The sequence below is a fragment of the Malus domestica genome, chromosome 10, assembly GCF_042453785.1.
Source record: "Malus domestica chromosome 10, GDT2T_hap1".
In the NCBI taxonomy this organism is placed as follows: Eukaryota; Viridiplantae; Streptophyta; class Magnoliopsida; order Rosales; family Rosaceae; genus Malus; species Malus domestica.
In genome coordinates this window covers 41,460,001-41,473,436 of record NC_091670.1, presented here as the reverse complement: position 1 = coordinate 41,473,436, position 13,436 = coordinate 41,460,001, and the positions used below count along the sequence as shown (strand labels likewise).

Below are 13,436 nucleotides of genomic sequence, written 5' to 3'. Positions count from 1 at the left end.
GACTTTGAAGTAGAAAGTTGTCCAGATCGTAATAGTTGTTGAGCCTTAATTATTAATCAAACTAGGCAGGCATATATCAGGCCAAAACACAAGCTGGTTAGCAGCATCTTGACGGAGAAAGGTAGCTAGGCATGCCTTGTCCATCCATGAGCAAAATTTTGGCCCAAAAAAAAAAAAAAGAATGATGAGCCAAATCCAACATCAAAACAACCCAATAAGACTGGCCCAAGCAATGAGTTTCCGGTTTTACCCTTGAAGGCAAGTCTTTGCCCGTTTAATCATCTCTCTTTTTCTCGATCTCTTTGTATAACCTCTATTATCGTTTATATTTTCATTTCAATTCCAATTCCACTATTTTTGCAATCGAATCAATCTCCACCCAATCTCTGTTTTCGTACCGTGTGACAGCTTGAGCCTTGAGTCCCCTAAGCAAATAACACAAAGAAGCTTCCTCCATAGCAGAAGAGAAGTGAGCAGCCATGGGCAAACTGGCCAAGTTGAATTCCAAGTCCAACAAAAGGAAAACTTCCAAGAGTATGCTCTCTTTTATTTTTGCCTTTATTATTAAAGTCATTTTCATTAAATAAAGTTATTATGTTGTTTTTGGTTAAAAAAAAGTTTGAAGAATCTCTTTTCATTAAAACTTTTTTTTTATTATACACTTACCACAAATTTGTATCATCACTCTAATAAAGGTATGACCCACCAACACATATGAGTCTCATCTCTAAAAATATGATATGAGACTTACATATGTTGGAGGTCCCTATCTTTATTAGAAAGGCAGTACAATTGTAATATAAAAAAATATGATAAGTATATCATTACTCTTTTATTGCACGTCCTTAATTCATTTTTTAGTTTTTGTTTATCCATAAAATCACCATCATTTCCGTCTTTTTATTATTTTTATGGAATGTAACCAACCAAGAAATGGATATGGACAGCGAAGGAGATATTATTAAATTGGAATTGGTCAATATCGTACCACAAGCACAAAAACAAATGGTCAATATTGTACCACAAGCACAAAAACAAAATTATCATCAGAGGCAATAATGGACTTAAAGTCAAGGCGTTCCCTATATATTCTTTGTAGTTTTCCCAATTCAAAATTCTACTGGGGTAGATGGATGTGGGTTTGATCAGCTGGTGAGGGCAATATATGCCATCCTTTTATGCTCGAGTTTGAATCGTCTTCTCCTGACTTAGAATAGGATATAGGAATACAACCCAATTGGCCTGATGATTAGCGAAGCAGTTGCATCGTGCTAGTTGGTGGTCTATTAAACCAAGAACTGAAGACAAGTTGGTTACTATAACAATATAATGAAACACTACACTTAACTTGAACAACAGAAATGGATTCCTCAAGATTGCTAATTCTCTTCATTGTTCCCGTTCTCTTGGACCTTCTTGCACCCACCGGAGCCCAAGTCAACGACGGTACATGCACTTATACAGCTGACTTCTGCTGGAGATGTTCCAACATCGGCACCTACGAAGACGGTGGCACCTACCAAAAAAACCTCGACACCCTCCTCTCCTCTTTCTCTTCCAACGATCAAACCAATTCCGGCTTTTACAATTCATCAATGGGGCAAGACCCCGACAAAGTGAACGCAATTGCATTGTGCAGAGGAGATGTGTCCCTCAACAACTGTCACACTTGTGTCAACCAGTCTAGTCCCTTTCTCTTCACGAATTGTTCGAATCAAGATGAAGCAATCGTATGGGCGGAGCGTTGCATGGTCCGATACTCGAGCAAATTAATATTTGGTATTCAGGAGGATGAGCCTATTAAGTATGTGCCTAGCCTGACTGACGCAATTGATCCCCAGAAATTCGATTTGGTGCTCAATCTCTTTTTGGATACTTTGACTGAGAAAGCTGCGTCGGGGGATTCTCTTAAAAAATATGCAGCCGGACATACGATTATGCAGGAAAGTACGACAAACCAAACAATATATGCACTTGTGCAGTGCACTCCAGATTTAGATAAGCAAAATTGCAGTGATTGCCTTAAAGGGGCTATCTCAAAAATACCAGATTGTTGTGGTGGAAAGCAAGGAGGCAGAGTTCTTAAGCCGAGTTGTAATTTGAGATTCGAGGCAACTCTTTTCTACGAGCCTACCGCGGATTCTTTGGTGACTCTCCCATCTGTAAAAGGTATGGTTAAACTTAACGTCTTAATTACAAATATTTTTTTTTTCTTTGCTTTCTATATGCGACACTCAATAAAATGAACGCACCCATCTGATGCTGAGCAGGAAAGAAGAGTACCATATCAAAAGCAGTCATCATCATCATCGTCGTTGTTGGGGTTGTTTTTGTCGCTATGATTCTTATCGGAATATTGATTTCCTTAAGAGTGAGGAGACGATGGAAAAAACAAAAACTTGAAAGTAAGTTCAATTGTGATAATTGTCACATAGTCTCATGTATTATGCAATTATCTCAGTAGCGTTTTAGGACATATATGTTATGATTAAGCTGTCACTTTTCAGATGATAATTCGGATGACGATAGTCTGGTGGAGTCGTTGCAATATGACTTTGAAACTATAAAATCAGCAACTGATGACTTCTCTGATGCAAATAAGCTTGGACAAGGTGGATTCGGACCTGTCTACAAGGTAACAAAACACTATATTACAAGAAAAACGATTTACTGAAAAATTGTTTTACCCAACTAAGTTTTTATTTTTTCTCTGTAAACTTCAGGGTAGGCTACCAAATGGAAGATATATAGCCGTGAAAAGACTCTCTAAGAATTCTGAGCAAGGTGATCGTGAATTTAAAACTGAAGTCACGTTAGTTGCTCAACTTCAACACCGTAATCTAGTAAGGCTGCTAGGTTTTTGCTTGAAAGCAGGGGAAAGGATCCTCATTTACGAATATGTGCCTAACACAAGTCTGAATCACTTCATTTTTGGTACGTTTGCTCTGCCTTTTGGCATAATTCATAACATTTCCTCTCAATTTTATATTACTGAAAATTGTATCAACAAAGGAAAAACTTATGCATCATATTTCAATCTATTGCGCTTGTATTTAGATCCAGTCAATCAAGGATATTTGAATTGGGAAACACGTTACAAAATCATAGGAGGGATTTCTCGAGGGCTTCTTTACCTTCATGAAGATTCTCGTCTTCGAATCATTCACCGTGATCTTAAACCTAGCAACATTCTGTTAGATGAAGATATGAATCCTAAAATTGCAGACTTTGGCATGGCTCGATTGTTTACGATGGATCAAACTCAAGGAGATACTAAGACAATTGTGGGGACCTAGTAAGTATCCAAAAATTCTAGCTAAGTTAGTATCCTAAATTCATGTTTTTAATTTGGTGAATATAATCATGCAGTGGATATATGGCTCCAGAGTATGCAATTCATGGACGTTTTTCTGTCAAATCGGATGTTTTTAGTTTCGGTGTGTTAGTTCTCGAGATCTTAAGTGGTAGAAAGATTGCCAATTTCCGAAGTAGTGAGAATGAAGAGGACCTTTTAACCTATGTGAGTAAGAATATAATTTTTAATTTTACACATGATTTAACACTTAGTATATGAACTTTCTTTCATTAATGTAGTTCTCAACTTTATTATAGGCATGGAGAAACTGGAAGGAGGATACGGTGTCAAATATCATAGATCCTGTGTTAGCGACAGGATTAGGAACCGAAATAATGAGATGCATCCACATCGGTTTACTTTGCGTCCAAGAAAATGTGGCTAGCAGACCAACCATGGCTTCAATTGTTTCGATGCTTAATAGTCATTCTGTCACACTCTCATTACCTTCAAAACCTGCATATTATTTGCATAACAGTGAAAATGACACCACGGAAGGAACAAAATCATATGGATCTAAAAATTCTGCGGATGTGTCGATAAATGAGGACTCAAACATTACAGAGCCATATCCTCGTTAGTGGGGCTGATTATAAATGTAGGCTTTCTGGTTTATTTTTAAGCACAAGTTTGTTATAAGACGGGTAGTGTTATGTGTACTTAGAACACCGTGACCTGATCTATGATCCATAGAATCGTCCAGAGTTACGTGCTCAGAAGAACAAATGATTTGGTCAAATAAGAAAAAGAAAGAAACCACCAACTGCAGCTGAAGTTTAAATTTTCACAGATTGCATCGATCATAGAAGGACATGTGGGAAGCGTCCTCGATTGTCGTTTGCCGGCGAGGGCCTTGATGCTAGGGTTTTTATTCCCTCTCTTTTGAAAGTATTGTTTCGTTGAAAGTTGCAAGCTTTGACTCCCTTTTATTATATAAATTGTGTCCTCGCATGTAATATATATGTTGTGTGTTGGAACAGATATATAATTTCTATAGAAAATTAGATTTTAATTCTTAAATAAGATGAAGTTTAGAAAAATGTCTTATACATGATTAAAAATAATCTTAGTCTCTAGATTCTATATATAGGGAACTTTAACGAAAAGCACCCGGTACTGTTCACTTTAACGAAAAACCACATTTTTACACTAAAAAGTCAATCCTGGTACTATTCACTTTACCCTTTATTTTGTCCTTATTATTAAAACTCAAAGTTTTCAAGCCCTTTTCATTAGTTTTCCTTTCTATTTAATGTCAGTATATACATTCAATGTCTTTTTACTATATAATTTTATGGTTGCCACTAAGCAAACCCAAAAAGCTATTTTTTTTTTAATAAACGATATTATCTACTCTAAGGTGATGAGGGATTGGCCTAAGCCTTACAATGGGCTAGCAATAATAATGTGGTTCAAATTCGCTTTTGACAAAAATAGAATATAAAACTTCTGACTTACAAGTGAAAAAGAATATTATTAGACTGTAGTACTAAGTGGTAGGTAACAAGAAGCAACCTTATATTGAGTACTGCTTTTGGTGATTATAGTGAACGATTCATATTATGTCAGCAACTATATATATGCTATGTTTGTGGATATAGAGTTAAGCAAAGTCAATTAGTGGGAAAACAAGTAGATGAGTTTCATTTTTTATTTTTTATATAAAACCAAGAAATTGTTATTAACTCTCAAAAAATCTCATTATACACTCATCACAAATATATTTTCTTTCTAATTTCCACAAAGTGGATCCGAAGAGGATCCTCTACATCGTTGAATCTAAATTTTTATATTTCTCATTGGTTCATTTATAATAATTTAAAACAAAATATAAATATACATATACATAGTATTGCCTTTTTCTTTGTGGTTGGCCTTCAACAAAAAATTGCGCATGAATTAGGCATTCGGCCTAATCTCCCTTCAAGGGTTTGAGAATTACTTCCAATAGGTGCCAAAACATAAATTCCACGTATAATGACAAAAAGTTGAGAGGTACCGCTTAGAAAAAGTCCAATGACATCTATAAGCTTATAAAGTCACATATAAACTTAAAAGACAGACTCTCTTTTTTCGGTAAACACAGAGACTCTTTCTTTGTTCATACGGGATTGGTCTATTTCTTGATTTAATACTAGATAATGACCACCAACTGTCACGCCCTAATCCCGACGTACGTCCAGGATCGAGATGTCATCAAATAACCATATATCTAACATACCCCGCCTTCGGGATATGAATAAAGCCTAATTCAATACTCGAATTGCGTTACAATTTTGGTATACTTTATGGCTGTATCTAATCTCCTCGTTAGACTGCCTACGTACCCACATTTGGGATCAAGCCATTCGTAGTTCGTCATTTCACTACAATCAAATATTCATCACATAGATCGCTATGTCTCAACAATATATCACAATGCATATCATACAATATTACAAAGAACAAACAACGGAGCACAATCATATTCACTAGTCTCAATGGTAAACAAGTATAATCATAATTACAATAACCATAGCCAACATCATTCCATAATCACCTCAAACAATAATGCCAACCATCGCATCATCAATATCACATACCACTCATCGAAATGTAGGGCTAGAGCGGCATAATTCGACTGAAGCCTACATCTCGGAATTTCGAACTACAAAACGGAGTCAAGACAACAAAGGGGATTCCGGACCATCACTCAACGAAATTCAACCCAGGATACGATTTTGGACCATCACTCAACGGAATCGCAAAGTAGAAGGGATTCCGGACTATTACTCAATGGAATCCAAACCATGATACAATTCCGGACCATCACTCAACGGAATCGCTGAGTATAAGGGATTTCGGACCATCACTCAACAGAATCCAAACCAGGACACGATTCCGGACCATCACTCAACGGAATTGTGAAGTATATAATGTATAACACCAATCAATGAACCAAGACATGAATCAAGTTACTCAAGTTACAAAGACTCAACGAAACGAGAATAAAATAATGACACAAGGGGTGAAACATGTTTCGAAGCAACAAACCCCATGACAATGGGTTAACGGTCCACTATTAGCCCTCGCATTTCATTACATCAATCCAATCATACAATACAAACCATATCTCCAATGTACAAGTCAAATCATACTTAATGAAAATAGATCAATAGTCAGAAATAAAAATAACACTTCAATAGAATTTACATTTAATAAACATAGGTCTATGGCATATATATATAATTCACATGTCAATATAAATGTCATTTATAACCCAAATCATATTCACAAATGATATTAATATAAGAAATTAAGGTAGTAATTACATCACATATATTCCAGTCACTCTCTAACCAATGTGACCCCACTAGACTTACTTAGTATCCTGTGGTACTATATTTAGTATTTAAAACGTTTCGAAACATATTGACCAAAAGTCAACTCTCGAGCAACGGTAAGGTCCACAACCCTGCGAAATTCGATCCGGAAGATCCGTACATCGGATTTCCGATCCATAACCTCCCAAAGTCCACATTATGCTCATAGAACCATATACTAAATTCTCATCGCGATCCAACAATCAGATCTCCGCCAATTGCTAGAATTAGGTAGCGGTTAACAATTAATTTTACAAACTTAGAAATCCAATTAGGGAAAATCCGTACGTTGGATTCTCGATCCGTAAGTTTCTATGATCCAAAAATATTATTTTCTATCACACATTACGGTTTGGTGACGATCCAACGGTCAGATCGTTGATTCATATTTTGACCAAGTAAGGTATCGTAATGAAACTAAGTCCAAACTATCAAATTACGTCATACGGTTATCAATTATGAAATCAAGGCATCTATTTGAACTTAAAAGGACATCGTCGGCCCACTGGCCAGGCCGCCGCCGCGGGTGGCGGTCGGCCGCCCCAACTTGCCGGAAAATTCAATTATTTTTAAAAATTACCAAAAATTACAGAAATGAAGATCTCAAATAGTAGAGCAAACTTTATACATGTGGCCAAGTCCAATTTGGCCGGGAAGAGCTCCAATTTCACTCAAATCCGCCGGAAACCCTAGAAATGGGTGTGCCTCAATCCTACAATTCCATAGCTCCACCGCCCCCAAACTTGTTTGGGCTTTCATCCAGACCTCAAGGGGAGTTGAACCATGGTGGTAGTCAATGGTTTTGTCTTCACAAATGGCGGAATCGCCGTTGTCCACCCCACCACCCACCGGTGCATATCTCACGAATACAAGGCCAAAATAGCTCGATTTTAGGTGGAAAGATGAAGAGGGAGTAACGAAGTGATGATTGGTGGCGGTAAATCATCTCAATTCGTCGGAAAATTGACGATTTTCACCGAAAATTATACCGGGTCGCGATGGGTCAAGGGGAAACCGGTTTTCCCCCTCATTTTCTCATTCCCTCCTTTCCCTTCTTTCTCCCTCTCTAATTCGTCACTTCTTTCCTCTCCCCTCTTCTGATTCGTACCCCTCCTCCCTCCTTTCTCTCCCGCACCTCCTTTCCTTTTCTTCTTCCTTTTCTCAGCCACCCCCCGTGGCTTTTTCTTTAATCCTTTTTTTTTCTCCTTAATTAATTAAGGGCAACTTTTTAATTGTAGCTTTTTCACCTTGACATCTTTTGAGTACACAATCTCAACACTCTACAATTAATATAAATTCCAAAAATAATATAATAACTCCTTAATATACATACGTAGTTTGCAATAGTGAAAATCAGGGACGAGATTTCAAGTATGTATACTTAATTGGTTGAAGGAAAGCTCAAGTATGTATACTTATTGTGAGCTTGAAGCCTAATTGTGACTAACACTATTTTGGGTGAAGTGACTTTAATTTATTGTGGCATTGTGAGTCATTTTATATATAACGTCTTTGTAAACATATATATATATAATTACTAGAAATTTTGGAACACTATTTGCTATATTGGTCAAAGGAAAAAACCTGCAAATCAAATTAAGGGTCAGGAACCATTGGGACAATAGTGGATTTTGAGTTAGATCTGGCAATCGTGTCGTGTGTGTCGTGTTCGTATCGTTTTTGTGACATATCCGATATATTAATAGATTGAGTCATGTCAAATCCGTTAAAATGGAGTACTATGACCTGACCTATCTCGATTCATTAACATTAACAGGTAATAGATCTAACCCGTTACATGATAAAGAAAATATATTTTATTTTAATAAATAATTAAATAACATAAAAAAACATTTGTCTTTCAAATATCTACAATCTAACTGTGAAATACCAAAGCCGTATAACATAGGTTGTCTCAATTGACAACCCTAAATTTTAGAGTATTATTTAAGCCAATTGGAAGGAGGATACGGCGTCAAATACCAAAGCCGTATGAACTTTCTTTGTTTAATGTAGTTCTCAACTTTTATTATGGGCATGGAGAAATTGGAAGGAGGATACGGTGTCAAATATCATAGACCATATGTTAACAACAGGATTAGGAACCGAAACAATTAGATTCATCCACATTGGTTTACTTTGCATCCAATAAAATGTGGTTAGCAGACCGACCATGACTTCAACTGTTACACTTTCATTACCTTCAAGACCTGCATATTATTTACATAACAGTGAAAAAGACACCACGGACGGAACACAATCATAGGAATCTAAAAATTCTGTGCATGTGTTGATAAATGAGGACTCAAATATTACTGAGCTATATCCTCATTAGTGGGGTTGATTATAAATGTAGGCTTTCTGGTTTATTTTTTTAAGGGCAACTTTGTTTTAAGTTGGGTCTTGTGGAGAAAATTTTATATGTATTTTAAACACGTGGTTGATTCATTATCCATGAAATCTGTTCAGATTGACGAGCTCAGAAGAACAAATGTTTTGATCAAATAAGAAAAAGAGAGAAAAGACCAATTGCAGCTTAAGTTTAAATTTTCACAAATAGCATCAAGCATAGAAAGAGAAGGCACCGGATAAGTTACAAATATGTACATATACTTGAGTCAAAATAAACAAACAAGAGGGAGCCTTCACAAAGGTTGCTTAGGAGAAGTCTCAGCAGTCGGTAGAGCCCCAGAAAGAGAAGGCACCAGAGGGGGATCATTCGGAGCCTCAGTACTGGACAGAACCCTAGAAGGAGGAGGCATCAGAGGTTGATCATTTGGAGCTTCATTACGCGGTACAGCCCCAGAAGACGAAGGCAATAAATGCCTTTGGAACAAACCCACAAATCTCTGATGATCAAGTAAAACCTGACCATCAGATTCCTTCATCTGGTCAAGCTTCCTCTTCATGTTTGTAGCATAGTCATGTGCGAGCCGGTGCAACTGTTTATTCTCATGCTTGAGCCCTCTAATCTCCTGTTTTAGACTCATCACTTCAGCCGCCAATGATTCACTTGGCGGGTTCGAGCAAATAGGCGTTGGGCCATATTAGACACAGAACCTGTACACTGAACACTAAGAGCCAGAGAATCCTTAACAACCAACTCATCAGACCGTTTGGAAAGTAGTCTGTTATCTTTGGGAGTGAGAAGGTTCATGGCCACTACCGCAGCGGTCATATCATTCTTCATCACGGAATCCCCAACGGTAAGAGGACCAGTAGGGGAGACGAAGGATGGGCGCCATATGTTGTCTGGAGAAGGCGGGGCTGCCTCTTCAACAAGGTTCAAGTCAAAACGACGGTCGGAGGGGCCAGACATTTTCAAAGGTGTTGAAGAGAGAAGAGGTCGGACAAATCAAGATCTTAGAAGTGCAAGAATGGAGCTTCTACGGGTGGATATTCAAGTGTGCTTTGGAACTTATTGTCAGCCCCTATAAAAATCTGCACTCGACGAAGCTTCAGAAATCGAAGAGGCGCCTGCTCAGAAATCGAAGAGGCGTTTGCTTTCTCAAAAGCTGGGCTGCTCAGAGACCACGAGGGTCGATCTCAAAATCGAAGAGGCGTTTGCTTTCTCAAAAGCTGGGCTGCTCAAAGACCACGAAGGCCGATCTCAGAAATCGAAGAGGTTTGCTTTCTCAAAAGCTGGGCTGCTCAGAGACCACGAGGGCCGATCTCAGAAATCGAAGAGGCACCTACTTTTCCAGCCTTGTCAGCACCTGTCACACGCACACTCAGCTTTGCGGAAATTATGGGCATTCTGTCGAAGATTTCGGGCGAAGTAGAAAGCACATGAATCGTACTGTTCAATCACCCACTTCCCACACGCAACAGTAGCTCATGGGTACCACATATAACTTTGCCAAAGTTCTCTAACAAAGTTGAGACTACTTTTCCAGCCTTGTCAGCACCTGTCACACGCACACTCAGCTTTGCAGAAATTATGGGCATTCTGTCGAAGATTTCTGGCGAATTAGAAAACATATGAATCGTACTGTTCAATCACCCACTTCCCACACGCAACAGTAGCTCATGGGTACCACATATAACTTTGCCAAAGTTCTCTGACAAAGTTGAGACTACTTTTCAAGCCTTGTCAGCACCTGTCACACGCACACTCAGCTTTGCAGAAATTATGGGCATTCTGTCGAAGATTTCTGGCGAAGTAGAAAGCACATGAATCGTACTGTTCAATCACCTACTTCCCACACGCAACAGTAGCTCATGTGTACCACATATAACTTTGTCAAAGTTCTCTGACAAAGTTGAGACTACTTTTCCAGCCTTGTCAACACCTGTCACACGCACACTCAGCTTTGCGGAAATTATGGGCATTCTGTCGAAGATTTCTGGCGAAGTAGAAAGCACATGAATCGTACTGTTCAATCACCCACTTCCCACACGCAACAGTAGCTCATGGGTACCACATATAACTTTGCCAAAGTTCTCTGACAAAGTTGAGACACGTGAAGCTTGCATCTCTCACTACATCGCTCTGACCAAGAAGGGTAAAAGAATAGCAAAGAAACAACACTAACAAAGTTTAGACACATAAATTTTGAAGGCCTAGCTACCATATTATTACCCACAAGGGTAAAGGAACAGTACCACTGCTGGATAATTGGAAAGTCCCGGTGTGTCAACCTCTATGCTTCGTGGCAAGGTAGACTAGCAAACATGCCCAACCTTTACTCACATTCGAGAAAACACTCCCAACAAGATTGCTTGCACCAAAATCGAAGAGGCATCGCCCTCCGAATCTCGAGAGCCAAACTCCCAACATGATTACTTTCTCAAAAATCGAAGAGAGGGTAAAGGAACAGTACCACTGCTGGATAATTGGAAAGTCCCGGTGTGTCAACCTCTGTGCTTCGTGGCAAGGTAGACTAGCAAACATGCCCAACCTTTACTCACATTCGAGAAAACACCCCCAACAAGATTGCTTGCTCCAAAATCGAAGAGGCACCGCCCTCCGAATCTCGAGAGCCAGACTCCTAACATGATTACTTTCTCAAAAATCGAAGAGAGGGTAAAGGAACAGTACCACTGCTGGATAATTGGAAAGTCCCTGTGTGTCAACCTCTGTGCTTCGTGGCAAGGTAGACTAGCAAACATGCCCAACTTTTACTCACATTCGAGAAAACACTCCCAACAAGATTGCTTGCTCCAAAATCGAAGAGGCATCGCCCTCCGAATCTCGAGAGCCAGACTCCCAACATGATTACTTTCTCAAAAATCGAAGACACCGTTCTCCGAATCTCGAGAGCCAGACCCCCAGCAGGATTGCTTTCTCAAAAATCGAAGAGGCATCGTTCTCCGAATCTCGAGAGCCAGATCCCCGACAGGATTGCTTGTTCGAAAACCGAAGAGGCACCACTTTCCCAACTTCAAGAGTCGGATCTCCTTGGATAAAGCTTATCTGTAATCTTCACACGCAACATCAGCTTTCCAGATACCACAGACCACTTTTTCAAAGTGCTCTGACAGAGTTAAAACTTGTGAAGCTGGCAGCTCCCACTACCGTGCTATGACCAAGTAGGGTAAAGGAATAGCATTATTACTTGATGTTAGGGAGACTCCTATATATGTCGACCTTCATCCCCAACGGACAGGCAGACCTGCAAAAATGCTCAACCCTTCCTCTTATCTGAGAGGGCACTCCCAACGAAGCCTTTCGAAATATTCAGCTTTCTTTCCCTCCGATAATACCTCTGTAAACAAGTTATACTAGAGCAAGAATATCTCATATCATCAGGGTTAAAAGCAAGAGTATCCCATATCATGCTTTTTCCCTGTCTTTTCCTTTGGCCTTGTTCTTACCTGCAAGACAAGGAGAAAGAGAGCAATCAGTCAGCACTTGGAATCAAGCTTCCAGCTAGGAACTGACTGCCTGGAACCCCTTACCTGATTACTTACCTGGCATTGCTCTCGAGTATTCATCTTCAACATCTTATGCTTCCAGGGAAGATAGCGCATCTGCCTGAGGAACAAATAGGGCAAGTGAGAAGGATACAAGGAAGCATGTGGAGACAAGCGTAACAGCACACGTGCCGATACATCCACTACTCTGTCAAAAGCAAAAGTATCCCATATCAGCAGAGTCGAACGTACTCTAGATTTGATGGACTTGTTTTGACCCTCAAATTCTTCAGTCGGCCTTATACTCTGGAGGAAACCAGAAAACCCTCAAGCCCAGTTCAAGAATAAGCATGTGGAAAGTTACTTCTTCAAAAGCAAAAGTATCCAATATCATCTATTCTCATTTTTCTTCTCTTTATCCTTCATGCTGCCTACAAGATAGGGAGAATGTGAACAATCAGTCGGAGCTCTGATTGCTTACCTTGTCTGTTACCTCTTTCAGCAGATCCCTTAGCTCGGCGACTTGGGGGACTCCTACTACATGGTTTGTACCGCGCTTGACCAAGCCTGAAACTACAAGTAAGCTTCAAGTGACATTGATACATTACCTTGTGCATCTCCACCAGTTACAGATACCACCCCTGGATGGAGGAAGAGTACTTCCAAAGAAGATGCCACATCTACCTATGACACAGATAAGGAAAGTCAAGACGATACCACACTCCGGTACTTAGAAGTTTCGTGGTTACGAGATCACTCTCCCACAATATTTCCCACATTATTTGCTTGTAGCTAAAAAAACAGAACCAACAGAAACACGCAAATAAAAAAATTCATGAAATTTGTTTCTACTAATCTATAAT

At 39.2% G+C, this 13,436-nt stretch overlaps 1 protein-coding gene across 3 annotated transcripts; it reads left to right on the top strand.

Annotated features, from left to right (window-relative positions):
• Positions 1-940: 940 nt before the first annotated feature.
• On the top strand, positions 941-4,378 carry LOC103419471 (cysteine-rich receptor-like protein kinase 26). 3 transcript variants are annotated; one of them, XM_029098224.2, is made up of 7 exons: positions 941-2,169; positions 2,271-2,405; positions 2,508-2,635; positions 2,724-2,934; positions 3,058-3,295; positions 3,370-3,520; positions 3,613-4,378. In XM_029098224.2, exons 1-7 carry the CDS (start codon positions 1,362-1,364, stop codon positions 3,934-3,936), a joined length of 1,995 nt encoding a protein of 664 aa, XP_028954057.1. In that variant the 5' UTR covers positions 941-1,361; the 3' UTR covers positions 3,937-4,378. The 3 variants fall into 3 exon arrangements, with proteins under 3 accessions (XP_028954057.1, XP_070662133.1, XP_028954056.1); XM_070806032.1 differs by having other exon boundaries at positions 3,370-3,524; XM_029098223.2 differs by having other exon boundaries at positions 2,724-3,295.
• Positions 4,379-13,436: the final 9,058 nt, after the last annotated feature.